Genomic DNA, 22,370 nt, shown 5'->3' on the forward strand with positions numbered 1-22,370 from the left:
TGTTGTGAAGCTTTTGCCCCCCGTGGAGCCAGGTCTAAATCAGACTGTGTTACACTGATGTATATACAGTACGTTTATTTCACCCTCTTTTTATATGAAATTGTAATCCTTCTTTAAATTTAAAGTGTTGCTTAACAGAGCTAATAATAATAATAATAATAATAAAAATCCTTTGGCTACAGAACAAACCACTGCTGTCCAAGGACTAGTCTAATTAGTGTATTTATCCTAGTTAAGCCTTTTAAGCTGAACACTATTATCTTGCAAAATAACTAGTAAAATATGATGTCCTGTCAAATACAGTACAGCACAAAAAACAGCAGTTTCAAACGTTAATATTCCACTTTTATCACTACATTTTTGATCACATAAATGCAACATTGGTAACCATAAAAGAAAAAACTTCTTTTTGTTAAAATGTGCTGATAACCCATCTTTGAGCCTTTTATTTATGAACACAATGTCTAGACACATTAAAATGTCAGCCATTTATAAGATGCACAATACTGTATCAATGGTCTACACACAGAGAGAAGTGATTTGTGAAGTGGTAGCAGAATGCAAGCCAAAATGATGCAAGTGTAAACCTACAACAGGTGAAGTATACTGTACTGTGTGTGGTTTGTTTATTGTTTGAACTCACCTGTCCGAAAAAGGCGACTCTAAAATACGTTCCCAGCAACCGTCGACCAGACTGCATCACCTCCAATATCTTTGCATAAGCTCGCTGGAGTGTGTCATACAATCGCCTCAGTTTCTACAGGACAGGGAGAGAAATAAGAGTGTGTGAGATGTTAGAGCTGCTATAGCATAATTTTCTTTAAACATTATTTACAACATTATTACCTAAAAAAAACAACAACACTGACTTATTACAGAAAACAGAAGTTGTGCATCAAAGTCAAAATAGCAATTCCATGCAAATGCTTTCACCAAAACAACAAAACCCTTTCTAAGTTTGTGTAGGCTTGTGTTTTACAGTACTGTAAAAATACTCAAATGTCTGTCAAGGTTTTCAAAGGAATTGAATTGATTTACAAAAGTCACACAAGTGGCAATGGAAGTCACACCCATAACGAAGCATTTTACTCATGAATGCAAAAAACATAAAATAAAATAAGATAAATAATGTTCTACAGGTATTTAGAGCCAAGTCTTTTCCTTTTGATTAGTATTATTTCTATTGGGTTGTGCAGTTTAACACAGAATTTCAACAAGGTATGTTGTAAACTTGCATACATTGTTGGTCACAACAAATGTTTCTTTTTTTTGACCTCAGGAAACATTGGACTCGCAAAATCATTGAGGGAATGAGAGAAAGGGACAACCATTAGTCCGCGACTGCTACTGTATATCAGCTTTGAAGTATGTACACTCATATAAAAATGTGTTAGCTACTGTAGCAATCGTACATATGTAAATGTCTCTTGCAAACAGTTTTTTTTTCTGAGCCGGGTCTTTTTATCCGTGTAAAGTAAATTAGCTTATGCTAAAAATCATCATCAGCATGTGTGTTCCTCAAATACTGTGCATCCCATGTTAGACTTTGTGGAGCCGTCTAAACAAACATCTACAGACAACCACCTGAAAGCAGCATCAAAACAAACGTAACAAAAATGATGCATAATTTATAAGTGTCATCATCTAGAAAAAAGGGGCATGGAAAAATCAAATAGAAGAAATGGAACTGAACTGTATAAATGCTTTAAATAAATTAAATCATTAAAAGCAGTTTGATTAATGACTAGAAATGAGGTGTTAAAAGTTTATTTGCACAAGGAGACAGCACAAAGTAAAACTGGTTTCAGTATTTGCTCATTATTATATCACATCATAATCACCCCGACTAGGAGAAAGTGTCACAACAAATTGTCAACATGATGATCACAATGATATGACTCTATTCATAATTAATGGGTGTCATTAAAAAAACCAATATGGAAAAATCTAATGGAAATATAAATCATCTAAATAAATATGTAAACTGACAGCAGATTACATAATGACTTATGAGGTGTTAAATATTTACATGTACAAAGCAACAGTGTGAATAATAAAATACATATTTATAAAAACACATTTATATTTGCTAGCATAAAATCCCGCAGTCTTTGGTTTGGAAATTAAATTTTACAGCTGGAACAGTTTGCATGATAGAGGAATTTGAAGAAAATTAGTCTGATTGCTCTATTTCAACACAGATAAACACCCATGGGTCACTTTATTAGGTACACCATACTAGTACCGGGTTGGACCCCATTTTGCCTTCAGAACTGCTTAATCCTTCGTGGCATAGATTCAACAAGGTACTGGAAAAATTCCTCAGAGATTTTGGTCCATATTGACATGATAGCATCATGCGGTTGCTGCAGATTTGTCGCCTGCTTATCCATGATGCAAATCTTTTGTTCCGCCACATCCCAAAGGTGCTCTATTGGATTGAGATCTGGTGACTGTAGAGTACAGTGTGCTCATTGCCATATTCAAGAAACCAGTCTGAGATGATTTGCGCTTTATGACATGGCGCAATATCCTGCTGGAAGTAGCCATCAGAAGATGGGCAGACTGTGGTCATAAATAGATGGACATGTTCAGCAATGCTAGGTAATAGGTAGGCTGTGGCGTTGACACGATGCTCAATAGGTACTAATGGACCCAAAGTGTGCCAAGAAAATAACCCCTGCACCATTACACTACCACCACCTGCCTGAACCATTAAATCAAGGCAAGATGGATCCATGCTTTCATATTGTTGACCTCAAATTCCAAATGTTGCAGCAGAAATTGTGATTTCTGAAATGTTATTTCAATCTTTTATTGTCTATTTTTGGTGAGCCTGTGCGAATTGTAGTCTCAGTTTCCTGTTATAAGCTGAGAGGAGAGGCACCCGGTGTGGTCTTCTGCTGCTGTAGCCCATCTGCCTCAAGGGTGGACGTGTTGTGCATTCAGAGATGATAATCTCGTTTGTAACAAGTGGTTATTTGACCACATGGTTATCTGGCAACAACAACCATTCCACGTTTAAAGTCACTTAAATCACCTTTCTTCCCCATTCTGATGCTCGGTTTGTACTGCAGCAGATCATCTTGACCATGTCTACATGCCTAAATGCACTGAGTTGCTGCCATGTGATTGACTGATTAGAAATTTCCGTTAACAAGCAGCTGGACAGGTGTACCTAATAAAGAGTGTATGTAAACAAGCCCAAACTGGCAAATTCTGGCTTAAAATTTTTGTTATAATGTAAATATTTTTTACACAATGTTGCCACTTATACATTGTCTTATTGTCTTTTAGGAGAAGCCTGTCATTTACAGGCTTACTGATTGAATAAAAGCATTTCTAAGTCAGAATTTGTCAAAGGTATGAATAATTTTGTACCTGACTAATGAGCTGCAAATCATCATATTAAAATGCTTTCTGAAGGATCTGTTGTGCTCGTTTTAAACACACAACAGATTTATGGAAGGGTCAGTCTTCTCATGGTAGCACTGGCACTAAAGGAAAGTTTCCATGGGAAAGACTGTGTGTGAATGGCTTTCTAAACAGTTGCCACCGATGATCGATGAAGGATTCACAAATGAAATGATTATCTGTGAGGAGAAAGTATGCTGGCAACAAGAATCTAGATCAACAACATAGTAGTCATACAAATGAAATTATCTCAGGGCTTTCAGTGCAAGAAATAAATAGTACACTGAAAAAGTTTAGTAACCGTATGTCCTATAAAACCAGAAAACCCAACCACCCGGATGTCAAAAAAACAGTATCTAACATTGTGCTTTTTAGATATTGCTCAGTATTTTCATTCAACATGGTTTTTCATACTTATTTATATCTTCTCCAGATTTAACTGAGGGTGAAAGTGAAACAGATGAAAGCTCGGTTCATAATGGCTGAGAAAAATCCCTCAATGTTCACACAAACAAACCGACTTGCTTCTTGTCTGCTCATTGTTAACCCAGGCCTAACTAATGAGCTTCTGTCTGACGTCTGCCACAAGGGCTGCAGAGTCTCAGAGTCACAGCATTGAGAAAGAAATCAAAGAATTGGGCAAGTGGAACTTACAGGATATTAGCACATTTGTTTGAAGCAGCACAGCATGATTGCGACACCACTTCATTCTTTCTTACCTCAAACTCGTGTCGTTTCTCATAAACCGGAATGATGAGTCTGGCGATGTGTGTTATGAGCTCAAACCTCTCAGCTTTCCATAGACTCTCCACACACACCTCCAACTGCTCCACCAGGACGTCCTGTAATACAAAACGACACTTTTAAACAACATTTCTGACAGGCTTTAATAATCACTGCTGATAAAACGTTTTTTTAGCATTGCTAAAAAAGCTGGTGTGTTTTACCTCAGTGTAGTACACATCTTGCATGCCGATGTCTTCTTTCATGGCTCCTTCCTCATCAATGTTCTGGGTGGTTCTCTTAAAAGCTGCCAGTCCACTGGGGAACAGCTCTGAAACATTGAGATACATTGTTTAACTATGCTGTAGATATAAAAGACATGACACTACATTAACTGCCTGTTTGGACAAAATATTATAAATATATTCATAAATAAATTAGTTTCCACATCAACTCACAGTTTTGATCTGTAAATTACATCTATAGGCATGAGCGGCGGTTTTGATGTCTGATACTATAAATGTTAACCCTCTTTAAAGTGCAATGGATTCTTATTGGCTGTCAATGGTTTTATTGTTAATTAGGTGTTCACCGTAAAGTTGCAGAACTCACCTCAATCGTGTCTTTTGTGCAAATTCAAACAATTCAAATTGAACAGAAAACATGCACGAGACTAAAAACATCCCCCGGGTAATCTAGAGCTAGTGACATTATGCTTAACATCTTATGTGAACTGAGCAATAATGAGCTTCTGTCTGATAAAAGAGCAATGGATTCTTATTGGCTGTCAATGGTTTTATTGTTAATCAGGTGTTCATCGTAAAGTTGCAGAATTCACCTCAATCGTGTCTTTTGTGCAAATTCAAACAATTCAACTTGAACAGAAAACATGCATGAGGCAAAAACATCCCGCGAGTAATGTAGAGCTAGTGACATTATGCGTCACATCTAATGTGAACTGGGCATTAGAATTATTTTGAAATCTGCATATTTCTCATTATTATCCGTGTTGTAAACGTGCCATAAACCAGATTAGCAAACTCGTTACATTCGGGTGAGAGATTAAACATGAAAGTACATTTATGAAGGTAATTTTATATACATAGAAAGCATGATAAATTTATTTATTTATAATTTTTTTAACAGGAAAAGATTAAAAGATAATCTGACTCAGCATGAATGCTTTTTTTCAGCAGGTTCCTGCTCTGCAGAACATAAAAACATGGCACAGACACACTTGCCATCTCATCCATCAACACATGAGAACAGTACAGACAATCACCAAACCATCAAAATAGAGGGAAGCAGGCTACTAACTCAGTGGCTACAGAGATAGTTGACCATCAGATGTTGAGCATGGGAAATGTATACTTCAACTAACTTTGAAAAAAAAGAAGCCAAAATGTGGGTGAAATAATGCCCATACAGTGCAACACATATAATTTTGAAAAATAAAACAACATATTTATTCTAACATATGCTGATTAAAATATATTATAATATATATTAAAATAATATATTATTTTCATTTATTTAGTTAGTTAGATGTTTTGGGGACTTTGTTTATTTCTTTACCACCGCCCATGTCCCATCTGCCAGCTCTCTCGTCAACGCCCGCCCAGTCCTGGCTGCTGAGGGTACTTTAATACACACATTTTGTATTTGCCCTAAATTAGAAAACTTTTAGAGATCAATATTCGATATCATTTCTGTTATGCTTTAATATAAATTAGGTCAGAACCACTTGTGATATTATTTGGAATGCCCCAGAAGACTCATGTTTATCTGTGTCAAAGTGTAAGATTCTTGCCTTCTCTTCCTTATTAGCGCGCAGAGCAAATGGAAAGATTACATACAAAACCAACTCAACTCATCTTTATTTCTATAGTGCTTTTACAATGTAGATTGTGTCAAAGCAGCTTAACATTGAAGTTGTAGTAAATCGAAACTGTGTCAGTCCAGTTTTCAGAGTTGAAATTCAGTTTAGTTCAGTTCAGTGTGGTTTAATTTTCACTGCTGATCCCCTTCCCCCTACTTTTATTCAATGGACCAGAGAAATAATGTCTTGTCTTAGATACTCTTTAAGAGGATCGGGTAAACAATTCTATAAGATATGGCACCCTATTATTGATTATCTTGACCATATTAAGTAATGCTCTGCAAATGTGTACGTACTATTATTTACATTAATAGTGAGTGTTCTCACATATAACATTGTTTTATGGTTTGGTAACACAACACTTACACAGAAGAAAAAATTATCACAAATTATCAATCAGGCAAATAAGAGAACTGGACACAAACAACATTCGCTGCAGATTCTACTGTATTTGACTCCTTTATGGAAAAAACAGCAATTGTGATTTTTAAAGAAAATACACATCCCCTTCACTCCGGATGCAGGTTTAGAATTCCTTAAGCCCGAAGAAATGCTTATAAAAAGTCATTTATCCCAATTGCAGTTGTTGACTTAAATCACAGTTTGAAGTAAATGGGGTGGTTATATGCAGTAATATGTATGGGGCTAACTTGGCTTTTACATTTTTGTTGTTATTGTGTAATTGTTGTATGTATGCAATTGTTGTCTTAAATCCAGTGTTAAAGACAAATTTTCTTTCCTTTCTGTGCCAAGCAGAACAGACAATACCGTTTAAACTAACTAACTAACTAACTAAGATATATATTTATATATATTTTTAATATAATAATTATTATCATTATTAACATTCTCTTTGTTTCTCCAATACTTGTAATTTTAGACTGAAGTAATTGACAGCTATGTTTTGTTCTATTCTTGGTCATTTGAAAATTAGTTTAAAAATTAGTTTTAAAAAAATTCAAACAAATAAATGTCACGGTTTTGCTTGCAAAGCAGGTTTGTGCATGCTTCTTTAATATAAATAAAATAAAAATATATATTAAATTAAATTCAAATGAATGTCGTTTAGAGTGATTCTTTTGAAAATCAAATGTAATGCCATTCACACATTTCTATCTTTTCCTACTTTCTGTCTTATTAATCCAATTTTGAAATAATTTGAAACAAACGCATTTCAACAATGTTATTTTCATCTTTGGTTTCTAGGCATGCAAATTTCAGAACCTGCAACATCCTTTTTAGCTTTGCATTGGCACAAGTTTAATCTGTCACAAAACTGTATTGCTAACGGTTATATTTTTTAAACTGGCAAAAAAGAATCCATAATCCAATTCAATTAAACAACAACAACAAAAAACTGGTTTATAATGTTATCTTCAACAGCTCCAGTAGTCGAAACACATTGTTCAAGACTTTGCATTTTCATTTGCATTGTAAACCACTAATTTAGACTACGACAGTAAAGCGTTTGTCCTGGGCAGCAGTCTTATTTGCATGTAAAAATGAGGGGAATTACACAAGCCACAAGTATTTATTATTGTTGCTGCCAGTGATGGGAATAACATTATAAATAAAAAATGTTATAAATAAATGGCGTTACTAATAGAATAACTTTTTAAAGTAATGACAAATCAAACAAATGACTTTTTACCATGTTATAACGGCATTACTAACAATAAAATCTAAAGCGATCATGGTGGGTGCGAAAGTGATTTACTTAAATTATACCAAGATTAACACATGAATGGACACTAGAAGGTTTGTTAACTGAAAGTATCTCATGTGATCTCCAAATCAGAGTTTCAACCTTGGAAACATGTCAATGTTATTTTTATATTTTATATATATATATATATATATATATATATATATATATATATATATATATATATATATATATATATATATATATATATATATATATATAAAATTTTTTAATATATATATATATATATATATATATATATATATATATATATATATATATATATATATATATATATATAACATAATGCTGTAATATTTATATTTACTAGACTTATTTGTTGACCAAATATTGTTTGTGCAATAAATATTACAAGTTTTAAGCCATCTATTGTGATTTATTGTTATGTATTATTCCACTATAGACATGATTTATTGTCATTGGAGAAGTTCACACATTCTTTGAGAGGAAGGGATGAATTTTAAAAAGATTTGCAATCCATTTATGAATTATATAAAACAGTACCACATGATTTGATTCAACAAAATAGTTTTTCTCCACTGGTTTATACTGTACCCTTTTTATTTATTATTTGATGTATTTCTACATACTGTGTGCACTCAAAAAAATACTTTGCTGCTTCTTTAAACTGGTTTTTTAAAATGAGTTGAAACAACACAATTCTTAAGCTTTTTTGGGGGAAAACTTAATTGGTGTACGATCAATCTACTTAAATTTGTAAAAATATTTAAGTTCATTTAAACGATTTGTGGTGGGACAACATGATGCAATTGTGTGTAACCCAGCATGTTTTACAATGTGCACTCAAATGATGTTTGCTGTTTGTTCAAACCGCTTATTTAAAACGAGCCCATTCAACACAATTCTTGAGTTTTTGGCGGACAACTTAATTGTTTTATGTTCAATCCACTTAAATAAGCTAACTTATTTCTTTCATGTTGTCCCAACACAAATTAATTCAGTGGAACCCAGCAGTTTTACAGTGTGTATGCTTTACTTTTAGTTTGCTTGTTGCTTAGTTTTGTTGTTTTGTATTGTTACCCTTTGAAAGGGCTAAATAAAAATATATAATAATAAAATATATATATATATATTTTAAATAAAATATTAAATTTAATAGGTGTCTCTCACATTGTCCCCCAGCAACATTAATCAATTATAGAATAGTGTACAATGTTTAATAATAATAACTGAATTTATTACAGTCCATTTTATTCAACATACAGTACTGTATGTAATATTAGGGGCAAGTTTTTTGACATATACAGCATTTGTAAACTAACACAATAGTCAGTTTTCCTGGTAATGATGTAGTTCAGTTATCCAACCCAGTTATTATTTCTTAGAAGTAACTAGTGACTAATAACTTTAAGTAAGTGGTCCCCAACGTTTTTATCACTGTGGACCGGTCAACGCTTGACAATTTTACTGCTGATCGGGGGGTTGGGGGGAGGCGGTGGTTCGTATATTGCTAGGCGACCATCAATCGCTTTTTCAGAGGATGACAAGCTGACAAAACATTGCTGTCACTCTGATAAAAGTTTTATTTATGGAGAAAATTACAAAGCACTGCAGTGTTTGGGTGTTCTATGTTTGTCTGAGCTAATTAGTCTACCAAAATGTGACTTGCGGAGTGCTTACAGAATTCATTTAACCGAGTGTGTCTGGAAGGCGTCCCTAAAAGGCCGCCATCATTTGCGATCTCCAGAAGTTGATCTTCCTGCACAGACATGGTGGATTCACCTGATTTGTTGACAAATGGGTTGTGGATCTATTCCTTGGCAATTCGCAGGTCCTTCACTGGCCTTTTCCCCTTAGCAAAGAAATTTTCCAAAGACGTCTGTTTCTCCTCATTTTGCTGCTTGTGGGTTAAATTTGGGCATTCAAGTGACCGAGATGTAATCGAGAGAATACGCTCATTTTTCAAAACAAAAGATTTTTCAAAATAAAAGATCGAATCATAAATGAAATGGAAATAATGATTTATTTTTTTTGTGCGGCTCGGTACCAATTGATCCATGGACCGGTACCGGTCCGTGGCTTGGTGGTTGACAACCACTGCTTTAAGTAACGCGCCCAACACTGGTTGTTGCTGTCTTTGTCAGTTTGTTTAAATTAATTACAACATTTTAATCTGAGTTCAGACATACATTCTGATGTTCATTTTTTCAATCAGTGCACAAATAAAGCTATGGCTGATTTTTAGGAACATTAAGGAAGAATGCATTTGACCCAAATAAATGAGCATGAAACCATTGTTGACAGTAAAGAATCTTTGCAAACTTACTTTTCCTGTGCAAATACTCCGCCATTAATGCAGCAACATGAACATTACACATGGCAGCCTGTGGAAATAGAAGAAAAGAAAAATATTAGAGGCGTACAGAATCAAGAACACAAATCTCATGCATCGACTAATTTTACTAGAGTATTCAGAAAGCAATAACTGCATTTTTTTTTGTGTGTAACTCCTTTAATTCATAAGTGGATTTAGTACAAAACCAGTTAAAAATATATGTTTGCATGTATTAAACATATTTAAAACCATATGCATGCCATTTTTATGCTTTAGAAGGCAATGTCTTTGCACGATCTTTCCCATACATGGGTTTATTTCCTGCATGTGATTGAAATAGAAACACTTGAGAGCACTGGCCAAGACGTGACCTTTCCTCCAGTTCAATTCCTGTTTTTGGTCATAATGGGGGGATGTATTTATATGAAGAAGCAAACATTGCTACAAACCTAAACATATCAGAAGAGCATATGAATACACACAACTGCCAAACTGTTAAATAATTCAAAACCAAGTAAATAAAAGTCCAGCAGCAGTGCAGAAGTCTCTTACTACGGTTAAAAGATTAAGGTTTGACACGTGCTCTTTCAGACAAAAGGGAGTGACAGGTGCTTAAATGATTGTTTGAATGATAACCTGAACGTTAAACCTAGGAGGTGCTTTCCAGATGGCGCCATAAACATAACTGATTTATGGCGTATAACAGTTTTTTAAGGTGAACGTACTTTGGTTGATATTCAGATGATGTATCTGCAAGTGTGTATACTTCTTTCGCAATTAATTGAGAGATTAGGCTAATCTATGCTAATTATTATGCTAATATATTCATTAATTGAGACACAGATGTTGATAGAAGCAATATAGCGACTTTATGATGTTTTAGGAGCTCTGCTGTCTTTTGTGGAGGAAGATTATGAGGTTTGTAAACTTTTGTAAGGAGATCAGGTTTACTGTTCTGTCAAAATTTTATATTTAGTTGATGTCAGAATTATTAGCCCCCCTGTTTATTTTTCCCCCAAATTCTGTTTAACGGAGAGAAGATTTTTTTTCAACACATTTCTAAACATAATAGTTTTAATAACTAATTTTTAATAACTGATTTATTTTATCTTTGCCATGATGACAGTAAATATTATTTGACTAGATATTTTTTAAGACACTTCTATACAGCTTACAGTGATATTTAAAGGTTTAACTATGTTAATTAGGTTCTGTAGACAGTCTGAAAAAAAAGCTTAAAGGGGCAAATAATTTTGACCTTAAAATGGTTCATAAATTTTTTTTAAAAAACTGCTTTTATTCTAGCCGAAATAAAACAAATAAGACTTTCTCCAGAAGAAAAAATATTATCAGACATACTGTGAAAATTTCCTTACTCTGTTAAACGTTTGGGAAATATTTAAAAAAGAAAAACAATTTACAAGGGGGCTAATAATTCTGACTTCAACTGTAAGTGAAATGTCTTCTGTACTTCATTTTTAATAACCCTGTGATGCATTAAAAATGTATTTTTCTGCTTGTTCAAACTACTTATTTAAAAGGATTGAAACGACACAATTATAAAGTTTTTTTTTGGGACAAATACATTTTTTCATGTTCAATCCACTTCAATTTATTAAAATGATTACGTTAAATTAATTTGCTTTGGGTGAGGTGTAGGAGAACAGAGGTGTGCATTATTTATTGAGTTTTTTGTTTGAGAAAGCAAATATGGTAATATTTCTGCAAAAAATGGCTAAGAATTTGAAGCTGGTCTTTTATTTTGCTGCTATTAGTAATGAAGCACCAATTAGTCTTGAATAATTGCAGTTGAGTTTGGTGAATTAGGTTTTATTGTGAATTTTGTAAATTTGCTGTGCTTTTATTTTTATATTATCATATTATATATACTTTAAACAAGGGCTACTCGTGTTCAGATGTTAACACTGTGTCCTAACTACATGACGAAGCACCGCAACACGTACATAAAAGGTATCTTATTCATATTAAAACACGTTTTTATCCTAGCCATTCTGTAGAGAGACATGCAAAATTTCTATTTCTGTGACATCGAAGCAAAACAACACCTTAAACTACTATGACAATTATCAACTCTGGTACTGATTACATGATTTATTCAGTGTTAAATGCTACCAATGGGAGTTTGAACACCATTTTACATGACATTTATTACCAAACTACTGAAAACAGCAGATAGTTCACCTCAGATCTTGAAAATAAAATAGCTAGCCTAGCAAACGGTTTGAAAATTAAAGTCGAAACTGTGAGCGCAAACCAACAACATCATACACTCAGCATGTTAAATAGATTAAACATGTTTTAATTAGATTTTAACCATTACCGTTTCATAGGGAGAGCAGTGGTTGATATTTAAATGACACACACACACACACACACACACACACACTCACTCACTCACTCACCAAGCAGCATCAGAGGAGAGGTGGTGTGCCAGTCACTGAATCTAGCATAGGGGTTCTGAACAGTCCACCACATTCTGTCTTTATTTTATGCACTGTGTTTGTCATAACGTTATCGGTAGCTCAAATGATGGAATTCTGTATTTAGTTTTTTATTTGTACTGTGGTTTTGGACTGTCAAAACACCTCTCAAAGTGCTTTTTCAAAGAAATTTTATAGAATTTTTTTATGATGGACGAAAGTTTTGGAGGCAGTGTGTGAATACAATTCACACAACTTGAGGTTGAATTTACTTTTTAACGTGTGAAATTTACAGACGAAAATTTCCGATTCACTGTGAAATAACCTTAAGATTTAAACGTTTTTGTTGTGTCACATTGGTGCAGACAGCCAAATTGCTTGTTGATGGAATCTTGTCGCGTTGCATGTAGTTAGGACAGGATGTAAGAAGGCCAGAATTAAAATGTGAAGGCTCACAAATTACAATTTGCACCAAAAGACTTCAGAATAATTTTAGCAGTTTTACTCAGTTCAAAATGCAGTGCTTTTACTAAGCCTGGCTTATCCTTAATCTCAATATATAGAAAACAATACCAAATATGAAAATAAAATGTAAAAAGTGGATCAAATAAATAAATAAAAAAGCATTCATACATAAACAGAGTATTAAACTTGGAGAAGATATGTTGAGTGCCATTAAATATAAGCTAGTTTAATTTTACTCTTGTTTACTTCTTTATTGTTTACCTAGCTTATTTCTTTTCATCAGAGGACTTTTTTTTTAAGTAGCAAGAAGACATTGAGAAGGTATGATTGGATTTAAGTTAACAAGAGATAATCTGTTATTTGTAATTCTCAGTTATTCTGCATTGTACAGTATGTATTATGATGTATAGTATTATGGGAAAGTATGAGTGGTTTTAAACTAAGACAATCTGTAACATTTTAGCCTGTGTACTATGATTGGTCTTGTTAAATACAAACAAAAAAGGGGGAAATATATATGCTAATAATAGGTTTTAATATTTATATTAGGTGATAACATTACAGGTGAGTGGGCTCGACAAACCACATGTAGAAACACTCTTGCTCAAAAAACAAAACAAAGGACACTCTCCTCTCCTAACTCTAGCACTTAATTCTCTGAGCACAAACAGTTCATTTGTATAATTATCACTTCTTGTGTGTATTGCCTCTTCTTGTTGAATCACTGAATGCCTCCTCAATTGTAAGTAAGTGGACAAAAGAGTCTGCTAAATGACTAAATGTAAATGTAATATTTAATAACTGATCAGGCTGCTACTAATGCTTTGATTTATGTTTAATTTGATCTTTAAATATGTTGAGTTCTCCATCTCCTTCCCAATGATGGTAGAGGCTCACTGTGGAGCTTAACCAGCTTTCATAATAATGAAGTTTCGCAACAGTGCAAACTCTGTGAACTTGTTTACATGATGACAGCTCTATCCATTGTTGCTGGAGCGCTTTGCAATTTTAATATGTTTGTTTTTCTTTCTGCTATAAGCAAACCATCTGCCATTTACACAATGCAAAGTGTTACTGTAAAAGTATCGTCTGCATTGAAAGCACAAAGCCTAATATTTGTGCTACTTTTGAGTGTAATTAATGATTTAACAATTCATTATAATGATTCAGTATGATGCAGGCCACAACATTTAACCAGATGCATTGCCTGTTGAGTATCCTCTGCTTTAAACTTTAATACATTGTTGAATTAAAAGGATTGTTAAAACTCAAGCTTTGTAAATCACTTTAAATGAAACAGCCTGCTACTGTAAAAGATTAAATCTAAGATGTGAAATAAATCTCTAACTCAAATGACTCACTGTATCTCCACTTGGTTTTTTATGATAAAAGAATTCATACAAGAGTATAAATCAGTCATTGAGCATGCACATGTTCAATAAAATTGCCATTTCAGGGTTTCTGCAGGTTTACTCAAGTCAAATTTAAGACTTCAAGACCCTTTTTAGACCATTATGAATTAAATTTTAGACTTGCACAGAAACACTAATGATTATTTCTAATGGCATTCGGTTGCCACAAACAAATGTACATTTGTAATTTCTTAGTGACATATTTTAATGTGTCAAAACAAGTAAAACTGTACAGTAGTTGTGTGTGTTTTTTTTTAAGTATTATTTCTTTTTTTATGATAAGTTTAACATTGTTAAAAGTATATTTATTATGGAGACAATGACATAAATAATCAAAAATTTAACTTTGTTGACTTTTGGTCCAAATTGTGTAATTGTTTTTAAGTTCTTTCCCTGATTAAATAATTTAACTTGGAGAAATTGCTGTAAAATTGTCGAACGGCTATTGTAAATTGTATCTCTTTGCAATAAAAAAAATAAATATTAAAGCTAAATATTTTTAAAAAAGGTTATTATTATTTATAAAGATTGTTGGTGATTGGATGGATGTTGGCCCGATAAAGCAGCTTTACTTTGAAACAGGATAATTAAGACCTGTTTTAAATTAATTAAGACGTACAAGCCAATATTTCAGCAAATTTAAGATTTTTAAAGCCTAACATTTTGCTTTTTAAAACCTGGACCCTGATTTTAAGTGAGTAATCAAAATCTGATTGGCAAAAATGTGTGGTGTTATTATTCTTTACCCTTAACAAATAAAGATCAGAAAGGAGAGCTTCAGAAAGAATAAAAGTGATGCTCTCATTTAGGAAACATTGAGAAATTAGGTATGTGACATACAGTTGAAGTCAGAATTATTAGCCCCCCTGAATTTTTTGCCCCCCCTGTTTATTTTTCCCCCCAATTTCTGTTTAACAGAGAGCAGATTTTTTCAACACATTTCTAAACATAATAGTTTTAATAACTCATTTCTAATAACTGATTTATTTTATCTTTGTCATGATGACAGTAAATAATATTTGACTAGATATTTTTCAAGATACTTCTATACAGCTTAAAGTGACATTTAAAGGCTTAACTAGGTTGATTAGGTTAACTAGGCAGGTTAGGGTAATTAGGCAGGTTACTGCATAACGATGTTTTTTTCTGTAGACTATTGAAACAATATATAGCTTAAAGGGGCTAATAGTTTTTACCTTAAAATGGTGTTTAAAAATTTTAAAACTGCTTTTATTCTAGCTAAAATTAAACAAAGACTTTCTCCAGGAGAAAAAATATTATCAGCAAAACTAAAATTAGCCTTTAAAACAGCAAAATGACACTTTAAATGCATCACTACACCATTAAAAATCTGCAAATGTCGGCGCCAATTGCCTAGCGTTAAGTGCGCCGACATATAGCTCCATTGTGCTCATGGCGACCCAAGTTCGATTCCCAGCTCGAGGTCGTATGCCAATCCTTCCCCTCTCTCTGCTCCAAATGCTTTCCAGTCTGTCCTTGACTTTCCCATCTCAATAAAAAGTGAAAAACCCTTTAAAATAATTTTATTTAAAAAATATCTGTAAATTAATAGTAGCCTGTGAATCGTTTGATATTTTCTGCAGTATGAGAAATTATTATTAAACTGAAGCAATACATTACATAACAAACAAAAATAAAAGAAATCTGGCAGTGCAATTTAAACCTAAATGACATGACTAACATATACTTAAGCAGAAAACACACTACTAAAAATGTCAAGGAAAGTCACTTCGCTAAATTTGTCATCATTTGTCATCATCAATTTTGTAAGAATAAATAATCTGAAAACACTAAATCTAACATTTTCACATTCGTTTTTTTTGGTATTCATTATCCAAAATATTTGTTATACAAAGAAACCTTGCATAATGACTCCAATTTATATTAATGAATAATTTGCAAAAAAAAAAAAGCAAAACAGTACACATTTTGATGCTTCTGTTTTCCTCTCTTCAAAAAGGAAATATTGTGCCCACCAAATTGAGAATTTTTTCTTGGGCAATTGAGAGAGTAGAGTATATTCAAAGTTATTGCACACTGAATCCAAAATTTTCATCTGTAATTTTTGCAAGGTAAAAAAATTTATTCAACCTCATGTTGTGTCAATTGTTCTGACACACTGCCACCGAAACATTCCTCCATCATAAAAAAATCAAAAAAGGTTACATTTTTTCCGTGTGCTTTTCCAAAAGAGCGCTTTGAGAGGTGTTTTTTTTCATACATTTGACGTGCTGCCCATAGACATTTGAATGGAAAGCATGGTCCGCTTTCGTTATGTTACTTCGACAAGTCAACATGGCCGCCATGCATCTCTGTTTAAGATTTGTTTACGTAGGTGAATGTGTGAAGTACCACAAGCAATGTATTAAAATTCCACTGATTTCCTGAAATAAACGTTGCATTTGGGGATATTCCAGCGCAGCTCTTTGACAATGAGCTGAACTCTCCTTCCTCTCTATGCCATATTGGATGAACACAATATGTAGCCTATTCCTCCTCCTCTTTCTTCTCCAAAGTAGAAAAGGAAAAACAAATTCGCACTGCTTGAACTGACTCCTAAATATTTTGCGTTTTTTCGGAATGCATTAATACGCATCGGACTCAGTGTGCAAGGTTTGTTTATGTGACAAATTTTTCGTATACGAATACAAATGCATACGACTTCAGTGTGCAAAGACCTGTAGTGGCAAAACAGCTATTAATAATTTATAAACAAAGACACAAAAAACAGACGAAAGTTTCAGAGGTAACATGTCAAAGGCTGCATTTACACTGCATGGTTCAAGTGACTCAATTCATAATTTTTTTCTGTCATGTGGCACAGATCAGATACGGCCCATGTACGTGTAAGCAGGAAAAAAACACATGGATTCTGATATACTTAAATCAGAGTCAGGCTTTGTTCATATGTGGAAATTTACCCGATATGAACCGGGTCCGTGCCCTTGTCTGCAGAGTAAGCAGGTAGATTGATCAACTGTCAATGCGAGTTGCGCATCATTATAAACCGTAACGAATGACGTCAACTCTGCTGAAGACTGTTCTGAAATAAAAGCGTCAGAGTGGTAACCCTAAATCTCATACACGAGGACTAAAAAAGCTTTTATATTGTCATGTAGCACAAGTTTTTAAGCGTGTTAATGAGAAAGTGCAATATCCGCGACGTATAGCCAATATAAACTAATATAAAAAAACTGCATACATCACGTGCATAAATCATGCCATGGACATTACATTAAGATGCCTACTGGTTTAAAAAGGCCTAGATTAAAAGAAGAGGCCAAATGAGAATTTTTCTGTCGTAAACTATAGTAAAACAACTTGTTGAAAAGAATTTAAAAAAATGAAACCCTGCAAACAGATTAAATACAGGAACGGAGAAAAGGCCGCTCTTTTATTATCAGCTGTCAGTCAGCGCCCGCTCTTTTTTTCCAGGTCATTGCTCCTTTGGCGTGTGCTGTGTAAACGCAGACAATCGGATACGAGTCACTTTTAAAAGATGATGTAAGCAGGTCAGCAAAAAAAAAAATCGGGTAGTCACAAAATCGGAATTGGCCATCAAGATCTGCAGTTTAAATGCTGCCAAAGTGACTGACACAACGTGAGGTTGAATTTACTTAATTTTACTTGTGTGATGAACTTAAATCACCAGCTGCTGGCAACTGTTACAATGTAGATTAACTGGACTGGATCAGAAAAGACATTAACCCAAATGGCAGCTGCTGTTTTAAACCAACTGACAAGTAGACACACCTAAAAAAAAAAGTTTTGACAACTTGATGTTCACTATAGAAGCTGTTCGCATTTCAGATTGCAAAATGAAAGACCTAATTATGATAAAAGCTTCACTGTGAGGTGTTGTCAAAATCCTTAAAATTCTTAGTCACTCAAATGCTTTCATTTTCTCATATTAAACATTTTCGCATACAGCCTGTATCTACTGGAACTTCTACGCAGCAATATTTAACATATTTAATCAATCATATTCTCATAAATATACACTAGAAATATCATAAAATTACTTAAAATAAGCAACAACTGCGGCATTTTTGGATCAAAATCACCCGTACCTATATAAGGCATTATTTACGTATTTTTTCTCTCAAATTCATGCAAATTTGCGCACCGAAAATATACACTGTTTTGGCGAAGCGATGCAAATTCCGAGCCAATCATGTGAAGACCGAACAGAACAATGAATTGCATTATGATAAACATCTGAAAACAAACATTGTGGATGTTTCCTCTGAAATTTTCACCATTGAGCAGATGATATGATCTTCACCCTGCGTGAAAAGCGACATTCGATATATATAATGTACTCACACACAGCTTCAGGGTGTGACTTAGAATGGGCCTGAGGCAGCATGATTGACATTTCATAATAATTTAGAATGAGTTGACACCAAAACAAGTTTCACATGAACGTGGATGATGCTTTCTAATGCACCTGTACCGACAATAAAAACAACATTGGCGTCACATGATGCATACCTCAGAAAAGTCCCCGTTCTTGCTGTGTGCTCGTGCCATGCTGTCCAGCCAGGTCCGTCTGAGCTCTGGAGTGCTGGCGTAGGATCGGGCGAGACTGTACTGCAGATCGAGCAGCATTTCTGGGTCTTTTTCATGCTCGCGCATCTGAGCTGTGGCCATCAGCACTGTTCGTATCCGCATGGTCAGGCCCTTTACTTCTGATGGAAATGTTGTGGTCTGGGGAAAAGGTTTCATATTATTAAAATATTTACGGAGGGAAGAAATAATAATAGAGAAACTTGTTGTGGACTGCTCACCTTCATGATTTTATCGCTGTTGGCGAAGTTGTTGATGATGGAGAGTGACTCCTGGAAACGTGAGCTGCCGGTTAGCGCCACATCAGCGATAAGCTGACTTACAGCAATGATAATCTAATGATCAGAAAGAGAAAAATCAAGGAAAGATCATCAATGAAAATGTTTAAGAAGCATTGTTGGGAAATCCTTTTGGGCCAAATTTGCCTTCAACAACACAGAACATTGTGGCTTTCACCACATTATTGGAGAGACTTATTCTCCTTAGGTGGAAACAAACATCTCCACCTTCATTTATCAGATAGATAAAAGAAAAAAAAGGTTTTCATCAAGAGAGAATTTAAAATATTTTTACAAAATGTGGACACCTTTGTTGAATTATATTGACACTATTAATCTTGAAGCAGAAGAGGAATAAAGCCTTATTATTATTTATTTACTACATTTATTATTAGTCCATTATTATTATTTATGTATTTATTTTACACTTTATTTAATAACTATATTGTTTTCTGGTCATTAGTTCTTGGTTGTGAAAAATCAGAGCAGTGTATGACTTATTTTTGTATGTATATGATATTGTACCTGCACAAAATGTTGTCACAAAAACATCACAAAAAACTGTCTGGGTTGAATATTTATTGTCATGCCCTCTTTAACTTTTTTTTATTTTGTTATAACTTTCTTTGTTGTTTTTCAAACATTCAGACCTGATGACTTATGAATCGGATCCAACAAGCATTCAAACAACAATTAACAATAAAATATACAACATATGAACAATACATGCAAAAATAAAATAATAATAGATGAATACAATAAGTAAATAACTAAAAAAAAAACGTTATAAATAAAGGGCGGCTGATTCGAGTCCAGGCTGAGCCAGTTGGCATTTCTGTGTGGAATTTGTTCTCGCACTGGTTTCTTCCACAGTCCAAAGACATGCGCTATACTGAAGGTGAATTTGAATAAACTAAATTGGCCATAGAGTGTGTGGGTGTTTCCCAGTACTGGTTTGCGGCTGGAAGGGCATTCGCTGCGTAAAACATATGCTGAAATAGTTGGCAGTTCATTCTGCTGTGGTGACCCCTGATAAAATAAGGGACTTAGTCAAAGGAGAATGAATGAATAAATAAATAAATAAATAATAAAAACCAAATACTTCAGTTTTGATCTAAATTAGTCTAATTCTCTTCAATTTAACTATTTCTCATAGAATTTATGTCTTTAAAATAATCTATGAAGGTTGCCAGATTTTATAGAATTTGTCTTCTTTTTTTTTCTTAGGGAGAATGCGATTTTCTCCAGTTCCAAATCTTTCATTACATCCCTAATTAGCTTTCCGTTTCCAATTTAATAATGTTAAAGGACACCTATGGTGAAAATCATCTTTTGTAAGCTGTTTGGACAAAACTGCGTGTATGTATAGTGTGTCCACTGTCATATTGGAGTAATAGAAACACAAAAAGTCTCTTTTTAAAATTTCCTGACGTTAAAATAGGACCCAAATCCTAGTGAGAGTGTGGTTTTTGCCATCCACTGAACTAATTGACAGACATTTCTTTTCAAATAAACAGGGATTAAAATATTAGTTACAACTCTGTGATTTTTACAAATTATATAAGTTGAAAACGTTTTTAAATCAGAGCATGTTCACGCTCTCTAACTCTTAACCGCTATAATCACCATGACCATGGTGTCAGTTAACATGCATATATATATATATATATGCGTGCGTGTGTATGTGCAGCCTGATCACACGAGAAAACGTAAGTATTTACGTTTTGTCAGTTTAGTGGCTAATTTGTACGAATTAGTACGAATTAACCAACCTCGCCCCTAAAACCAAACCGTCATTGGGGGATGAGCAAATCATTCCAAATTGTACGAATTAAATCGTACGAATTCATACGAATTAGCCACTAAATCACAATGTTACGAATTGCCGTGAGACTGTGTATGTGTATTGCAAAAGACATTTGTGTGAGATTCTTCATTTCAGAAAGGCTTAAATAAACTCCACCACAAATACATCAAATAAACTTACTTGGTATTTTTGACTAATAATCTGTATTTCAGCTTCATCCGTGTCTGTCTCTACATCACTGACTGCTGTTTATCTGACATAACGCATGATGAGAAGCAGACACGCATGTAGGAACAGTGGGCGGACACCAAAATGGGCAGATTCTGGAGGCTATAATAAATAATCTGATAGTTATTTTGAGCTGAAAATTTATGGACACATTCTGGAGAAACCAAAGACTTATCTTACATCTTGAAAAGGGATAAAATAACCTCTCTGCAAGTAGACTGACAAATATAAGTATATTTAGTTCTGTACTAAAAATCCGTAGTGTAATGCCTTGAACTGCAATACGGGGATCTGAATCTATTGGTTTTTGACATATTCTTGAAATTGTTGAAAAAAGATTCCCCTAGTACGACAATCATTTTGGGCAGCTCCAAAGCATATGAGCCAGTGATGCCGGCTCTAGTCCACACCAATCACATGTGGGGTCCACTTCTGAAAATTTCTTACTAAGGTTTTGTTTGGACCAATGTAAATTATTCATTCATTCATGTCTTTTTCGGCTTAGTCCCTTTATTAATCTGGGGTCACCACAGCGGAATGAACCGCCAACATATCCAGCATATGTTTTATGCAGCAGATGCCCTTCCAGCTGCAACCCATCACTGGGAAACATCCATACACACTCATTCACATTCATACACTACGGACAATTTAGCTTACCCAATTCACCTGTACCACATTTCTTTGGACTGTGGGGGAACCGGAGCACCCGGAGGAAACTTACGCGAACGCAGGGAGAACATGCAAACTCCACACAAAACGCCAACTGACCCTGCGGAGGCTCAAACCAGCAACCTTCTTGCTGTGAGGCAACAGCATTACCTACTGTGTCACTGTTTCGCCCAATGTAAATTATGTAATGCTTTAAACTGTTTGAGACAATGCCTTGCACATACCAATGACCTATGGATCTGTCCGCCTTTATTCTTTTGATATCTTATTCTTATAAACTTTTTTAATGGATTTTTCTTTTCTTACCCCAGTTTCTAATTTAGACTTTCAAAATAACAACAGCCAAAATATGAAAATCATGTCTATACTTATAAAAGACAAAAGACAATGCTCTGTTTCTCTCTTTGAGCCTTAAAGGGATAGTTCACACAAAAATTTT

The 22,370-nt window shown here is 34.1% G+C and overlaps 1 protein-coding gene across 2 annotated transcripts in view; it reads right to left on the reverse strand.

Annotated features, from left to right (window-relative positions):
- dock11 (dedicator of cytokinesis 11) overlaps nucleotides 1-22,370 on the reverse strand; it is a 173,570-nt gene that overhangs the window by 24,830 nt on the left and 126,370 nt on the right. For both annotated transcript variants that reach the window (XM_056461155.1, XM_056461154.1), the window contains 6 exons: nucleotides 19,168-19,281; nucleotides 18,872-19,087; nucleotides 10,030-10,087; nucleotides 4,362-4,468; nucleotides 4,134-4,256; nucleotides 644-757 (listed from right to left, as the gene is read on the reverse strand). In XM_056461155.1, the coding sequence (XP_056317130.1) occupies nucleotides 644-757; nucleotides 4,134-4,256; nucleotides 4,362-4,468; nucleotides 10,030-10,087; nucleotides 18,872-19,087; nucleotides 19,168-19,281 (732 nt within the window). The remainder of the gene's footprint in view (nucleotides 1-643; nucleotides 758-4,133; nucleotides 4,257-4,361; nucleotides 4,469-10,029; nucleotides 10,088-18,871; nucleotides 19,088-19,167; nucleotides 19,282-22,370) is intronic.

This window comes from Danio aesculapii, chromosome 7, assembly GCF_903798145.1.
Source record: "Danio aesculapii chromosome 7, fDanAes4.1, whole genome shotgun sequence".
NCBI lineage: Eukaryota > Metazoa > Chordata > Actinopteri > Cypriniformes > Danionidae > Danio > Danio aesculapii.